Here is a 14,502-nt window from a genome sequence, read left to right as displayed (position 1 = left end):
AAAAACAAAACTACAGCCATGAATGTAGAACATGTCACAAACATCTCTGAAATGGATTGAATATGTTGGTTCTTGGTCATATTTCATGCTTGTAACATTGTAGAGAAGTTCATGGATGGTCACACTTCTGTCATGCAGAGGTACTACTTCCCAGCTTCCAAAGTGTTGGATCATAACAAAAGCCAGTATCGATCAAACACCGACTTTTAAAAAAGAAGCTGAGATGTATCGAGTTCATAAGTTCTTCAACATTAATTCCTTTAGATCAATGGATTCTAAACTGGTTCATGACACAGTTCACTGACAACGACCCAACACACTGACAAGTGTTTATAAAATTAAACATCAAAATGTATTCATCTTAACAAATGAATAATCATATAATATTTTAAACAATTAAAATTACCATCAACTGCAATTTGATGAGCTGATTTTGCATTTGAAACTGACCTATTGACCAATGATAAAAATGAATAAAAGTGTTCCTAAAATTAAACATCGTAATGTCCTCACTTGAATTAATTTATATAGTATTAAAATAATTAACATTATTATGAACTGCAATATGACTGGCAGATTTTACACTGGACATTGACCCAACACTGTACCAAAACCGACAGCGTTCCTAAATTATACATCAAAATGCATTAATTTTAATTAATTAATATTATTTTAAACAATTAAAATTTTCTTGAACTGCAATTTGATTGGACAAAAAAAAAAAAAAAAATACGATACATGTTTTGCAATCTTAAATATGCATACATAAATTTTGTAAAAAAAATTCCCCTGCTGTATATTGCAAAATTAAAATACAACAAAAACTGAATATTAAAAAGACAAGTCTACATTATTGACATCCTAAACTTTATTTTACAAAGGTAAGCTTTTCATCCCAACCTCAACAAAACAGATTTACAAAGAAATAAAAACCTCTTTAAAAGGCCATAAAAAACACATCCTGTCATCTAGCAGCATCCAAACTTCCCAGAAATAAACCATTTTATATTTACAGTTCCCTCTTAGCCAAGCTACACACAGTACTGCTGACATGGTACACGAGTATGGAGCCATTACTCTTTTTAGTGCAGAAAAGGAAAATACTCTCATTAAAATAACAATCTTAGGTTAAATAAGCTTAAATAAAAGGGGGAAGGTACAAGACATTTTTCTGAGGTACTTCACACCAACAAGCAAATTTGGCTTTTATGTTAAGTGGTTTACAGGTGCTAGTCCGCATGTACTCACGCAAGTTCAACCGTTTAATGTCTGTTGTTTGGATAAAACAAACTCAGTCGGCAGCCTAACGGATAAGAGCAGAGGGCATGGATTTTATAAGTACTTTGACAGTAATATGGATTAACGAAAAACAACCAAGAGATGATATTTTTTTACCACCAGTAACGTCAGGCACACAAAATACTATTTTTGCTTTTTTTGCTTTTTTTTTTCCTACATAAAAGCTTTTGAATACAACCAAACCACACTCAGTGCTAATCTTATGAACAACTGTGATTACAACATCAGCAAAATTATTGCTACAACATTTCTTTCAATGTGTTACTTACAAAAAATGCATTTTAAAATGGGTATACAGTACACCTAGTCTTGGCGAGCTTCGGACACTAAGGGACGTTGCGTCTGGCTGGTCTACATTTCGACAAATGATGGGGGTGGACAGCCACAAAGCAAAGGACTGAACTTGAGTTACGATGGTTGCTTGAAGATGTTAAGCCTAAAGAACTAAAGAATTTTGAAATCATTCTCTTTCACGATCACAACGTGTTCGTACCCTTCGATTGGTCATAAACTGTTTAGTTTTTCACTTCCAGTCCTTATCACATACCTTTTTAAAGTCTTACTCTCCCTTTTCTCATTCACATTCTCATGTCCTGCCAACTATGACTTAGTTTTTAGCGTGTTAGCGTATTAGCTCGGCACACGTTCACATTCAAATGCTGGAACATCTTTACAGTACGCTGGACTAGTTATCCTTGGGTTATGTAGTTTGCGAAGCACAACAACGGGAAGCTATGGCCTACTTCAGCTCAAGGTTTCATGTCCATTGTGTTCAGAAACAATTCAGTAAATCTCCTCAGCTGCGCAGCTGCTGTCTGGCTCTCTTCATGCAGTCGAAGGTTGTCTTGACGAAGGTGTTGAACTTGTTCCTGGAGCATAGCCTTGTCTTCTTGCTCCTTTGGAGAATAATAACAAAGCATGTTACAAATAACTACCTTGAAGTGAATGCTAACTGCTAACTGTGCTTGTTCAGCTATGTTAAGGATTTGTTTAAGGATTATGTTTGCACATTAAAGGCCTGTTATTAGTTTGAGACTCTTACCTTCCTTAGGTCATACTGCAATTGTCGAAGAATGAGCTCCAGCTTGTTAACCTTCCCTGTGAGCAGAGTAGGAGAGCCTTCCCTGTTTGGATGACAGACAGACAGACAGAAACAATTAGACACACATACGGACAGACAGATGTGCATACAGACACAGAGAAATACATAGATAGACATACAGATAGAACGATGGATGGATGATATCTACATCAGCACTTACCCTGCTGGAAGGGTTGAGGCGTCCACGCATGCCACTCTTCTGTTCAGCTCCTCAGAGAGCTCCAGGACCTGCTTGGTCTGCTCTTCTTCAGTCAAAGAACTCAGAGAGGTCGCAGTCTGATCTAAAAGGGAGCAAAGTCGAAACATACATTACCATATCTATACAAGGCAGTAACAGCCAAAGACTGTGCAAATGCTTATCATTTAATATAAGACTCTGCAGATTGTAAATCTATTATAAAACAACTCTTTATCACTCAACAGTAATGCACAGAGAAAAAAAAACTCATACTGCTTCAGTTGAGGTGATACAGGCTGATGTTTCAGGTAGGAGCTCTGAGCAACACCCAGAGAAAGGCTTATTAAATACGATCCTCCTTTTCAGCTCTTTGTGAGGTGTTAGAGCTTACTGTTACCCAGCTTCAGCAGAGCAAGGTGTTAATTAAGTGGGGAACGGAGCTAACGCAGAAGACGGTTTAATGGCAAGATGGGAGCATGGTTCACAAAGCTTTCAGGTGAGTTAAGCATTACACTGTCAGTCAGGCATATCATTAAGCATTCAAGACCAAGAACAAACTGATATAGTGCCTTTACTTCCACTGAGAGGACAAAAGGGGGGTGCAATTGTCAAATGTGCTACTTTTTCTGATAAGCCTAAAACAAAACTTTATAGATCCATTTTTAAATGTAATTGTCTGCTCACTGATAGCAAAAGATGGACCAACTGTTATTTGTTTTTATTGAGTTTAAATTAGAATTGACCCCATATCACTGGAATGTAACGGTCTAGAACTATATTTAAATTTCTATTCACTAGTGTTCCAAAGATGGACTAAAAGTTAATGTTTTTTAAATTGTTTTCTGGAGTTATTATTTGAATTGATTCCATATCATTGACATAATGGGTGTTTTGCATTTGGCTAAAACTATCTCAGTTTTTAAACCATTTTCTTTTTTCTTTTTTTAATGGAGTTTTAATTTGAATTTACCCCATATTACTGACATAAATGTGTTTTGCACTTCTTTTTTAATTACTTTTTGATTCATTTTTAAATACTAATTTCTACTGACTGATAGCAAAAAGGTTCATGACCATACTTTATGCTTTCTAATGTTTTCATTAAACTATAATTTAATTTACCTGATATAACTGAAATATAGGTTTTGTTCTGTACTTTCTACTCACTGATAGCAAAAAGATGGACGAAATGTAAATTTTTTTAATTGGAATGTAACTCATATCACTGAAATGAATGTGTTTTGCCATTGCAATTATCTAGGTTAAATTTTTTAAACACTGATTTTTATTTGCTTATAGTAAAACATATACCAGAAGTTAATAAATATGTTTTTATAGAGCTTTTATTTGGATTCATGCCACGTCACTGGCATACTGTAAAGGTTGAACGAGCAGAAACATGTAGGTGTGGTCTTAAAAATGGAGAATTTCTTTTGTTTCTTTATGAAGACCTACAAGCTCTTTGTTAACAAGAATGCATGTCACGACCCTTTATAAATATATTCAACATACTGTGAGCAATCTCACACGATGTTAACCTGCCATTGTTTTGTCAAACGCCAAGCTAAAAGCGTTTATGAGGTTCCTTTAAGAGCTCTCAGCTCTTCTAACACCTTTCAGCGCTTCCTCCACCCCCCTCTCTCATTTCATTTCATTAACAGGCTCACAGTAAGGGGTGTCATCTGAGCCAGAGTTGAACAGACAGATAATTATTAGCACTCCGGAAAAAAACACGCACAAAGCAGCACAAGAAATTCAACGATGTAAGCTCACCTCCTCCCCACCCCCTTCTAGTCAGAACCCAAACCCTGAGGCAAAAGCTAACTTAATCATTTCTCCCAGCATGAAACATTAGTTTCACGTTTGTCACTATTTTGGGATCGAGCTGCACACTCATTCCATTTTTCATATCCGTCAGGTCCCAAGAGCGAGGCTCTAAGGAGTTGCGAGAAAACCAATGCTAGCAGGGGGAGCCCGCACACCGACTACCTCGCCGGACGCCCCTCCAGCCAATCAAAGCCATCTACCATGTATTTCCCCGCCCCCTTGTTCCACATGCAGATCAGAAGGAAATTCTCGGTTCAAGAAGAGCTGTGCTGTGCCCTCGCCAACATTTTCTATGGTCTCCACAGCGACCGGTTGAAGGTGAGGGAACAGCTGTAATTGCACACGAGTAAAAGCGTCCAAAACCCAAAATCTGTAATTACAGCGAGCAATGGCTTGAGTCATTTCCCTAAGTGGTGTCTTGCTGGGCTCACATTGCGATAATGGCTTAATTTCTCCATGCTCAAAATACATTCTCCGCTTCTAATTAGCACCTTGCGGAACAATGCGCCTTTAGGCAGTCACAGGAAATGAATGGGAGGAAAATAGAGACGTGGTGATTTCGACATGGTCAAGAGCAGTGTTGGCGTTGGGTGCTGTTGTGCAACCTTCAGTTAACTTTGTTAATGGCATGTGGGAGTGGCTAAAGCTTTGTTCCGGGGGAACACCATGGTCAAAACAATTCAAATAATAGTACAATAAGGCATTTTAAGGTTTTAGTTATTTTCTATACTTCTCTAGCCTATAGTGAATACATTGAGCTCTAAAAATGTAAGGGGATGAATAAAAATGTTTAACTTGAACACGTTGTCTGTATTGTCTTAGCTCCAAATTCACTAAAGGAATTATGCAAATCAGGTAAATACACAAACACTAAGTTTGGGGTTAGTAAGATTCATTTTAATTTTTTATTATTAATACTTTTATTTAGCAAAGATGCATTAAAAGTGCCAGTAAAGACTTTTATAACATTACAATTTCTATTACAAATAAATTATGTTTACCTTTCTGTTTATCAGCATATTCAAATGATTTCTGACACTGAAGACTGGAGTAATGATGCTGTAAATTCAGCCTTGCTATCACAGAAATAAATTACATTTAAAATATATTAAAATGGAAACAGCTATTTCAAATTGTAATATTATTTTACGATATTATACTGTTTTTACTATACTTTATCAATTTGTAGCCTTAGTGAGCATTTGAGACTTCCGTCAATAAATCTTACAGACCCCAACATTTATTTTTATATTATTATATACACACTGCAACATTAATTGCGCTGAGCTAACAATTCTGACCTTTGTGAATAAGGCAATTTTTTATAATGAGCCTCATTTGCATTAAAAAGGCATGTTTGAGCTCGAAAAATTGCCAGTGACTAATGCCTGGTAATACCGAACTAGTTCGTAAGAAAGGTTTTGTGCTAAAATACTCTGTGCTGTTGAATGAATCTGCCCCATAGTCTTTGTCAGACAAGGAAACATTGTACTGCATTTGTCTGGTACAAAAATATCCACAGAGTCAAAGGCTCAGTGCTGTCCCTGTGGAAAAAAAATACCAGTACTTGTTTATCCCACAACAATAAGCAATGAGTTTATGATCACAAAGCTTGCCAAGCAGGTCAAGACCGTACTCTGCTGTGAATATGGTGTTTCTCAATGACAAGTCAGCATATAGTGTATATGATGAAAGCTTGTACCTTCGAAAGCCCGAGCAGCATCCACAAGATGAGACCAGACGAGACCAGAAGAGGGGTCAGGCAGGGGCATCATACCAGTGTCCACCAGCTTGGCCTTGTCAGCCAGTGAGCCGTCAGAGAACCAGAGCTCATCTGCCGAGACAGCACACATAGTTCATTAGAGGACAGTCAGAGTGCATGTTTAGATGGGACCCATCCCCCATTCTCACTGACTAAACATCATCTCACTAGTCTATAAAGAAACAGACTTTACTGGAGATTTAACCATTTCAGCATACAAGCAACATACTGGGACTTCCATGTTCACTGATTTTGTCTCTTTATTTCTTCACGATTCAGTTATTTTCTCATGTGAACATTCACCCAGTTAGAAGTCTCATTTGTAACCCATTTCGCTACAACATGATGCATCTAGGAGGGATTTTCTTTTTTTTTTATCACTAAATCACATAAAATTATATTAGAATGGAGCTAAATTTGCACTCTGGTTTGCTAAAATAATGCAGAGATTTCAGCTTGACAGAAAAGCAGTTGCCACTGCTTAACAGCCAAGGGCAGCTTTACCCACAATTCATTGTACTTAGGGCCGTTTCATAGTCAACATGAGCAAGCAACATGAGCAAGCAACGCGAGCGACGCGCTCCCTTTCATAGTCTAAACAGTGAACGCAAGCGTGACGGGTGATGCGTGTATACAATACACCGCTCACGCAACAGGGGGTAGTAGAGTCGGGTGATATTAGTAGAGTCGCGTCGCATGATATTCAAATCACAATGGCAACTGAAGAGGAGTGTATTCTGTTGTTGATGAACTATCATATAAATGTGGATGAATACGTATAAGTTCGCATAATTTTTCCCCTTCGCCCGCCATTGTATTCAAACCTTCTTCTTCGTAACGATGTGTAGCCTCGGGGACGCGTATGCTTACAGATGCGTTGACTATGAAACGGCCCTTATGGTGAAAGAATCAAACGCGGCAGGTTACAGAAGCAGAGTAAAATTAGCTCTAGGTGACCAATAGAGCACATGTACGCAAATTCACATAAAGTCTGCTCATGCAGGCAGACAGACAGGCCTTGTCTGCGAGCAGAGAGGTGAGATTGATTTGAATAATGAATGAAGGTGGCTGGCTTAGAGTTCTGCTGTAATCAGAGAGGAACTGTACTTTTCAGACAGCTGGAGAACAGCTCAAGTGTCTGTATGCCAAGCACGCCAGTAGGCATTAGGGTGTTCACAAAGGACGTGTTCTTGTGTTCCATATTTGCCATTTATTGCTTTTTCACTTGTAGGTCTATTTAAATGTGCATTATATGGTCTTGCTAATTTTTCAGCATCCTAAACCACAAGTACAATGTTTCTAAAAGTAGTAAAGTTAGAAAATATCTCCACTATTACATCCACTAATATGACATAACAAATTTGACAAGAAATGTAATTTTAAATATGTGGATAAAAAAAAATATTTTTCTATTTTTTTTTTTGAGTTTTTAAATGGTCGGAAATGTATTTCTTGTTTTAAAAATATTTAATTTCCAAAATAAACATAGAAACAAAATTAAATTAAATTAACAGAAGATAGTCCCCCATTTAAGGAAAACTGAATTATTGTATTTTAAGACGTCAAAAAAAAAAAAAAAAAAAAAGAAAAAAAGAGAAACCGTTTCAAGGATTGTCTAAAACATTAATAGGTTACTCCACCCCAAAATGAAAATTTTGACATGAATCAATTACCTCCATATCGTTCCAAACCCATAAAATCTCAGTTCGTCTTCGGAACGCAATTTAAGATACTTTGGATGAAAGCCTGGAGGCTTGAGACTGTCCCATAGACTGGCAAGTAAATAACAGTGTCAAGTTCCATAAAACGTATGAAAGGTCATCGTCAGAATACTCCATCTGCCATCAGACGCGCAATCTGGTTTATATGAAGTGACGGGAACACTTTTTGTAAGTGAAGAATAAAAAAATTATGACTTTATTCAATAATTCCTTTGTCAACGGTCTCCTCTGTGTCACTCATATCGACGTGCTGTATGTGGTCTTCTGTGTCATCCGCACCACAAGGATGCGCTGTTTCTACGTGTAATAAATAAAACAGCGCAACCTTGTGGCAGATGGAGTATTCTGACGACCACTTTTCATACCTTTTATGAACCTTGACACTGTTATTTACTTGGCAGTCTATGGGACAGTCTCAAGCCTTCAGGTTTTCATCCAAAATATCTTAAATTGTGTTCTTAAGACGAACAGAGCTTTTACGGGTTTGTAACGATTGGGGGTGATTAATTACAAAATGTTCATTTTAGGGTGGATTATCCCTTTAACGTAATTTTTTTTTTCACACTTGCTGATTGATGTTCATCAATTTTACCTGAAAATCACGATTTTTCTAAAACATACAAGATAGAAACATTGCTTACTTCACATATTTTTGCAATATTACATTTCTTCTCTTAGATGAAAACAATTGTACATAGAAGTTGCCATGAACGTGCCTTCTGTTCAATTGCGTCACGCTCCAGATGTTTATCGCATGAACATGTCCAGCTTTCAGTGACCAGTCCAGCATACTACAAAATTCATGCTATTAAAATGATTTTCCTATTACAGCACACTCTTCATCCTACTAGAATATTTCAGTAGACGTATTACAGTATGATTAGCACCAAGTCTCTTGAGCATTAGCAGCAGATTTATAATATCATTTCTTGCTTCATTACTAAGTACAACATTAAAGTCTGCGGAGGATAAAATTACAGTAACAGGAAGGAATGTGGTGAGCTTACCAAGGAGATGGAAAAATCTGTTATAAGCCAAAAAAAAGCTCATTTATTCCATTATCATCAACCCTGTCTTAGTGCTGGCAATCCAAGGTGTTTACATTATATGTACAGCTGGTACCATGATGCATTCTGGGATAAAGTGGACAGAAATTGAAGCCAGACTATATATAAATGTAACATGCGATCCTTAAAACAATGTTGGCGTCACCGATATGGTAACGACATATGTGAACACTCACTTTTGAGCTGACTGGCGGCGTGGTTGAGACCCATGCGAGGCGGTAGGGTGCTGTGGTAGGGCAGGGTGCTACTGAACAGGATGTCGTTGGGCACAGCCTGGTCCAGCATGGAGCTACGAGAGCTAGCTAAGGACAGTGCCCTCCGGTGGCTGCTGCACAAGCTCTCGTCTGAGAGCGTCCGGTACAGGGAGCGGCGTGGAGACTGACCCACAAGTGGTATCTGAAGTAACACAAAAAGCAGAGATAGACGAGAAGGAAAGAGATGGATGGGATAGAAATAGAAGAAGATGGGTAACAGGAAGACAAAGAGAAGACCGAGTGGGAGGGTGGAGAGCAAAAGATATTATTCATCAGAATATGATTATGTGGAAGGCTCTGCAATATTGTTAATAAAACAGCCTTGGCAATAAAGCACATATCCCTTAATTGAATTGTGGGAGAGAGGTGGGGGGTGGAGAGCAGGAGGAGGGTGAGCTAAGGGAACACGAGACTCAGCTGGGGACCAATCAGCAGTCGGAGTGAGTGACTGGGTCTGTAAGTCAGACCTATTAGAGTCATGGCGCGCTCATCAATAATTCAGGCGCGATGGACGCGGTCCTCACGGGGGGTCTACGGGCGGGGGGAGGGGCTCAAACAGACAATTAGACACATGAACGTGACAGAGGAGCAGAACTCAGAGATGGGCTGCTTATAATAGCCTTCAGGAACTAGAAAAATGAATACTACACTGTTGTATTAATGTTTGTGCAAAATGAGATCACTGAACTATGGATTCCTATTTTATTAAATGTCGCTACAACAGCAACAACGACAACAACTATAATAATAAACAATAATATCACTTATTATAATATGTCGTCACTGGAATATATTATTTCTATTAACAAGGATGACAATGAAGATTATGGTTATTTTTTATTATTATCATTAGTATTATCATTAAGTCTTCTAAGATAACTGGAAAATACATCATCATCATCATCAATAACAACAGTTAACTTCAATGACAATAATCATTCTTTTATAGGATAATAATGACAATAAAATCATAATAATTAGTACATCAGCAACAATATAAATGCAAATAACATCATTATTATTTTATTTTTAAATCCAGTTAACTTAATAAGAATAATATTTCCAATAGTTAATATAGTAATACTTATTATTCATAATAATTAATAACAAAATGTATTTTTAATAACAAAGCATTAACTCATGTTAAAGAATTACAGTAGCATGTTGTCTAGGAATTTCATAATTTGGATTTTGTTTCAAATTAAACACTTTGCCTTAAAAGCTGCTTTGAAACAATATGATTTGGGAAAAATGCTATGCAAATGAAGCAAATTAAAGCTTACAGTGAGACTAACACGCATGGAGAGCGTGTGGGCATATGCAGCTTTATAATCCACACTGCTGTGAGCTGATCAGGTGAGGAAAATGACTGATTGTTGTGACCTCGTTTCCTTTAGACACCTCCATTAGTCAACCAAATGGTTGTTACCCGGACTGCTGACTGGTTAGTTGATTTGCTTGTTATTGTAACACACCAGTGAATAATTTGTTTAGTGCAAAACATGCTTAAAATGTATAAATCCTTTGTTTTTCAGTGTTGCTTTAACATGTCCTAACTACAGCAGCACTTGCTCACTGCATTACGCAACCTCCAGGGCTCAGCTCCACACTCACCTTGCCTCGACCTGCCTGCCCCGGGGGACTGTCGGGTAGAAGCATCCTGAGGAAGGCCTCCTTAGAGAGCGTCTGGAGCTTCTCACCAGCACTGGTAACCACCTGGGATGGGTCTCTCAAATAGAGTCCCCTGAGAGAGAGACAGAGAGACAGAGACAAAGGAGGAGAAGAAGCACAAAAGAAAATGAAACAGATTAGACAAAAAAAAAAGAGAGAGATACATTAGCAGGTTTTGCTGTAGTATCAATCTAAAGTGAACTGTCCCTCCTCTCTAAGTGTTCCTGTAGATTTGGGTTTCTCTTTGTAAAGGTGCTACAGACAAAACATTCCAAGGACTACAAGGATGCAGTTACATTAGTGATGAAACAAAGGATTATGGGAATAGCCTTCACACAGTCATGACAGGGAACAAATCAAAACAGATCATTGACTCGTGTGACCTGAAAGGACTAATTCACCCAAAAATAAAAAAAATTGTCATAGTTCACTCACACTCCTGTTGTTTCAAACCCACATGATTAATTCTTAGTGAATTTTTCAGCCATATCCTGGTCGGCCCCTTTTTAATATAACAAAGGACTAGGACTGTTAAGTTTCAAAATTATGAAAATAAATCATAAAGGTTCACACCATTTCTTGTCTTTTGATGCCATATAAAAGCTTTATGTGAGGAACATACCTCAATCTAATATTTTAATATTTTCCCAGTAGGGTAACAGGGTCTGATTCATGAACAAATCTTTATTTTTTAATGAATAACTTGATGTCGTTCACCAAACAGGTCTGAATTCTGAAGACTTACTGACTAAATAACAAGTTACAGCTCACTAAAGGGGAAGATAATCAGTGAATAATGACTTAAATGGATTGTTCTTCCAATAAAACTATCCCATGACTCAAATAAAAAGAGCAAATGTGCTGGTTTTACGATACTTTTATATTGCTTTTGCATTATTTGTTTTGAAACTTGAAAGCTCCAGTCCAATCAAAAAGGAATTATTTAAATTATTATCTGCTATTATTTAAAACTCTCCTTTTGTGTTTTACAGAAAAAAAGGCATATAGGTTTGGAATGGCGTGAGGGTGTGTAAAAAATAACAGAATGTTTATTTTTGTGTGAACAGTCCCTTTAAGGGTATAGAGAGTGCCATTTTTACTGGACAAGAGGGAAGGAACAACACAGTGAACAATTCAGGGCCAGGTAATGATTTGACTACCTTGATTTCCTCAACAGTGTCTTTAGGAAGAAAGACAACAAAGCCTCTGACCGACTGAGGCAGCAACAAAGAGGAGAAAAAATGATTACACAGAGCTTTGAATCGATTTAGTGTCCATTTGGTGTTTAAACCTGGCACAAGAGAAATATTAATTTCCATCAAATATTGTTTGCATCAGGAAAACGTCAGCATCCCCTGGTGAGCCTGTCAATCAAATCAAGTCTCTGCTTTAATCATCGGAGAAACATTTATCAGGCCTTCAGTCTGATAATGTGAAGTGGCAGGTGTCAGGTAGATTCTGTCTGGATTCTGTACGATGGAGGTTACATAATATGTCTGTTGACATCGATCACCTCTGAGATGCTGCCAGCAAGAGATGTGTAACTGACCTAAAAGGTTTTCCGAATGTCACTGCTATGCACTGGTCAATGCATTTGTTAAACAAAAAAAGCAACATGATTTAATCTCACTATGAACTCCTCTCTAGCTCCAACGTTACATAAGACACATAAAACATTAAGTGCTACTCACCTGAAGTCTCTAGCTTGCCCTTGCTCCTCCAGTAAGTGGTCATTTTCTCCTTTCTTCCAGCCAGTCAAATACTTCTCCCCATGTGACTGGCAGCTAAGCGAATGATTTTCCCGCCCTCCAATTGGTGTCGTGTCCGTAGGAGAGATAATGTAGATTTTTGAGGGCTCGGTGGTGTTGGAGTTCTTCGAACCACGTTCCGAGGGGCTTCCAGAATGACGAGAACCACTGGGAGAAAAAAGGGGACCAAAATTAAAACAATAGCAGAATAAATAACTAATTTATCAAGTAATAGTGATGACTGCATTAGTAAGAACCATTCATTATCAGATTTTAAAGGGGGGGTGAAATGCTATTTCATGCATACTGAGTTTTTTACACTGTTAAAGAGTTGGATTCCCATGCTAAACATGGACAAAGTTTCAAAAATTAAGTTGTACATTTGAAGGAGTATTTCTGTTTCAAAAATACTCCTTCCGGTTTGTCACAAGTTTCGGAAAGTTTTTTTCGAGTATGGCTCTGTGTGACGTTAGATGGAGCGGAATTTCCTTATATGGGTGCTAAGGGCACGTCTGCCGGAAGAGCGCGTGCTCCCGTATAGCAGAGCACTGAGAGCACAACAGACGTTCACTGATCAGAGCGAGAGCGTCGCGAAATGTCACAAAAGAAGTGTGTTTTTGGTTGCCAGGGCAAGACAACCCTGCACAGATTACCAAAAAAAAAAATTAAGGGACCAGTGGATGGAGTTTATTTTTACAGAGCATCAACGGAGTTGTGCAAGTGTTTGTGTTTGTTCCCTGCATTTCGAAGATTCTTGTTTTACAAACAAAGCCCAGTTTGACGCCGGATTTGCACATCGTTTATTTCTTAAGGATGATGCAATCCCAAGGAAAAAGGGTCACGATCGTATGTCGGAACCGCAGGCGGTGAGTAAAACTGCTTCAAATATCTCTGTGTTATTAACTTAGCTATCGGCGCGTAAGCACATCAAGTAAACAACATGTGATGTTGTCATCAAACTGCACTTTCCACATGTAAAGCTTAAAAAAAAAAAAAAAAGACGACAAAGTGGAACTTAGTCATTTTCCAAAACCGATAAGCAAATATATACAGTTTCAGTACATACCACATAGAGACGTCGTTGCTGATGCATGTTCTTGTTAAATTTCAGCCTCTGGATCTGATTCTGGATCATAAATAAATGGCTGAATCTGACTGTTAGCCATGGTTTGTTTTGGATGTTTTTTTCCTCACAGTAATGTCACAGCTTCCAAACGCTCTCAACGCAAAAGCCTACTGGCGCTCGTGATTCTTTAGCTCCGCCCACACGTCACGCCTCCAGTCGGTCGTGTTTTTCCGGGAAAAATCGGTACAGACTATCTTTCTCTTATGAATATAATAAAACTAAAGACTTTTTGGAGTTATGAAGGATGCAGTACTACTCTATAGGTACTCAAGATTAACAGGATATTGAGTGAAAACAAGCATTTTACCCCCCCTTTAAGAGCATTCTTGTCAAGGCAAGAAAATGGTAAAAAAAAAAAAAGGAAAAGTAGTAGGTGTTCTTTTCATATAATCATTTTAAATTTACATTTGAGTAATTCTGTTGTGTTTTTGTAAAATTTATTCATTTGTTATATGTTATTAAATTTTTTATACTTTTAACTTTTATTTCAGTTTTAGCTGTAGTAATTTTTTCATCTTATTTCAGTTAGTTGCCAAGGCAACATCTGTTAATTTTAAAAGTTTTTTTATCTAATATTTCTATTATATTTCAGCATTTTTTCAGTTGCTGAAAAAAATAATTATGAATGGTTTTAGTTAACAATAACAACACTGTGCACAAGATACTTGTACTATTTGTTAAACCAACTCTATAGAACAGGAATTCAACTTAAAAAGATAAAAGGATCTTAGAAGATCTTAAAGATCT

General features: G+C 37.5%; 1 protein-coding gene across 1 annotated transcript in view; it reads right to left on the bottom strand.

Moving 5' to 3' along the window:
* Positions 1-846: 846 nt before the first annotated feature.
* LOC113055381 (signal-induced proliferation-associated 1-like protein 2) overlaps positions 847-14,502 on the bottom strand; it is a 64,967-nt gene continuing 51,311 nt past the window's right edge. Inside the window, 7 exon segments of the mRNA XM_026221655.1 lie at positions 847-2,195; positions 2,342-2,423; positions 2,562-2,682; positions 6,109-6,240; positions 9,133-9,352; positions 10,825-10,954; positions 12,573-12,797. Coding sequence (XP_026077440.1) covers positions 2,049-2,195; positions 2,342-2,423; positions 2,562-2,682; positions 6,109-6,240; positions 9,133-9,352; positions 10,825-10,954; positions 12,573-12,797 — 1,057 coding nt within the window. The 3' untranslated portion in view covers positions 847-2,048.

The sequence above is a fragment of the Carassius auratus genome, chromosome 36 (assembly GCF_003368295.1).
Source record: "Carassius auratus strain Wakin chromosome 36, ASM336829v1, whole genome shotgun sequence".
Classification (NCBI taxonomy): Eukaryota; Metazoa; Chordata; class Actinopteri; order Cypriniformes; family Cyprinidae; genus Carassius; species Carassius auratus.
This window is presented reverse-complemented; position numbering and strand designations above follow the sequence as displayed.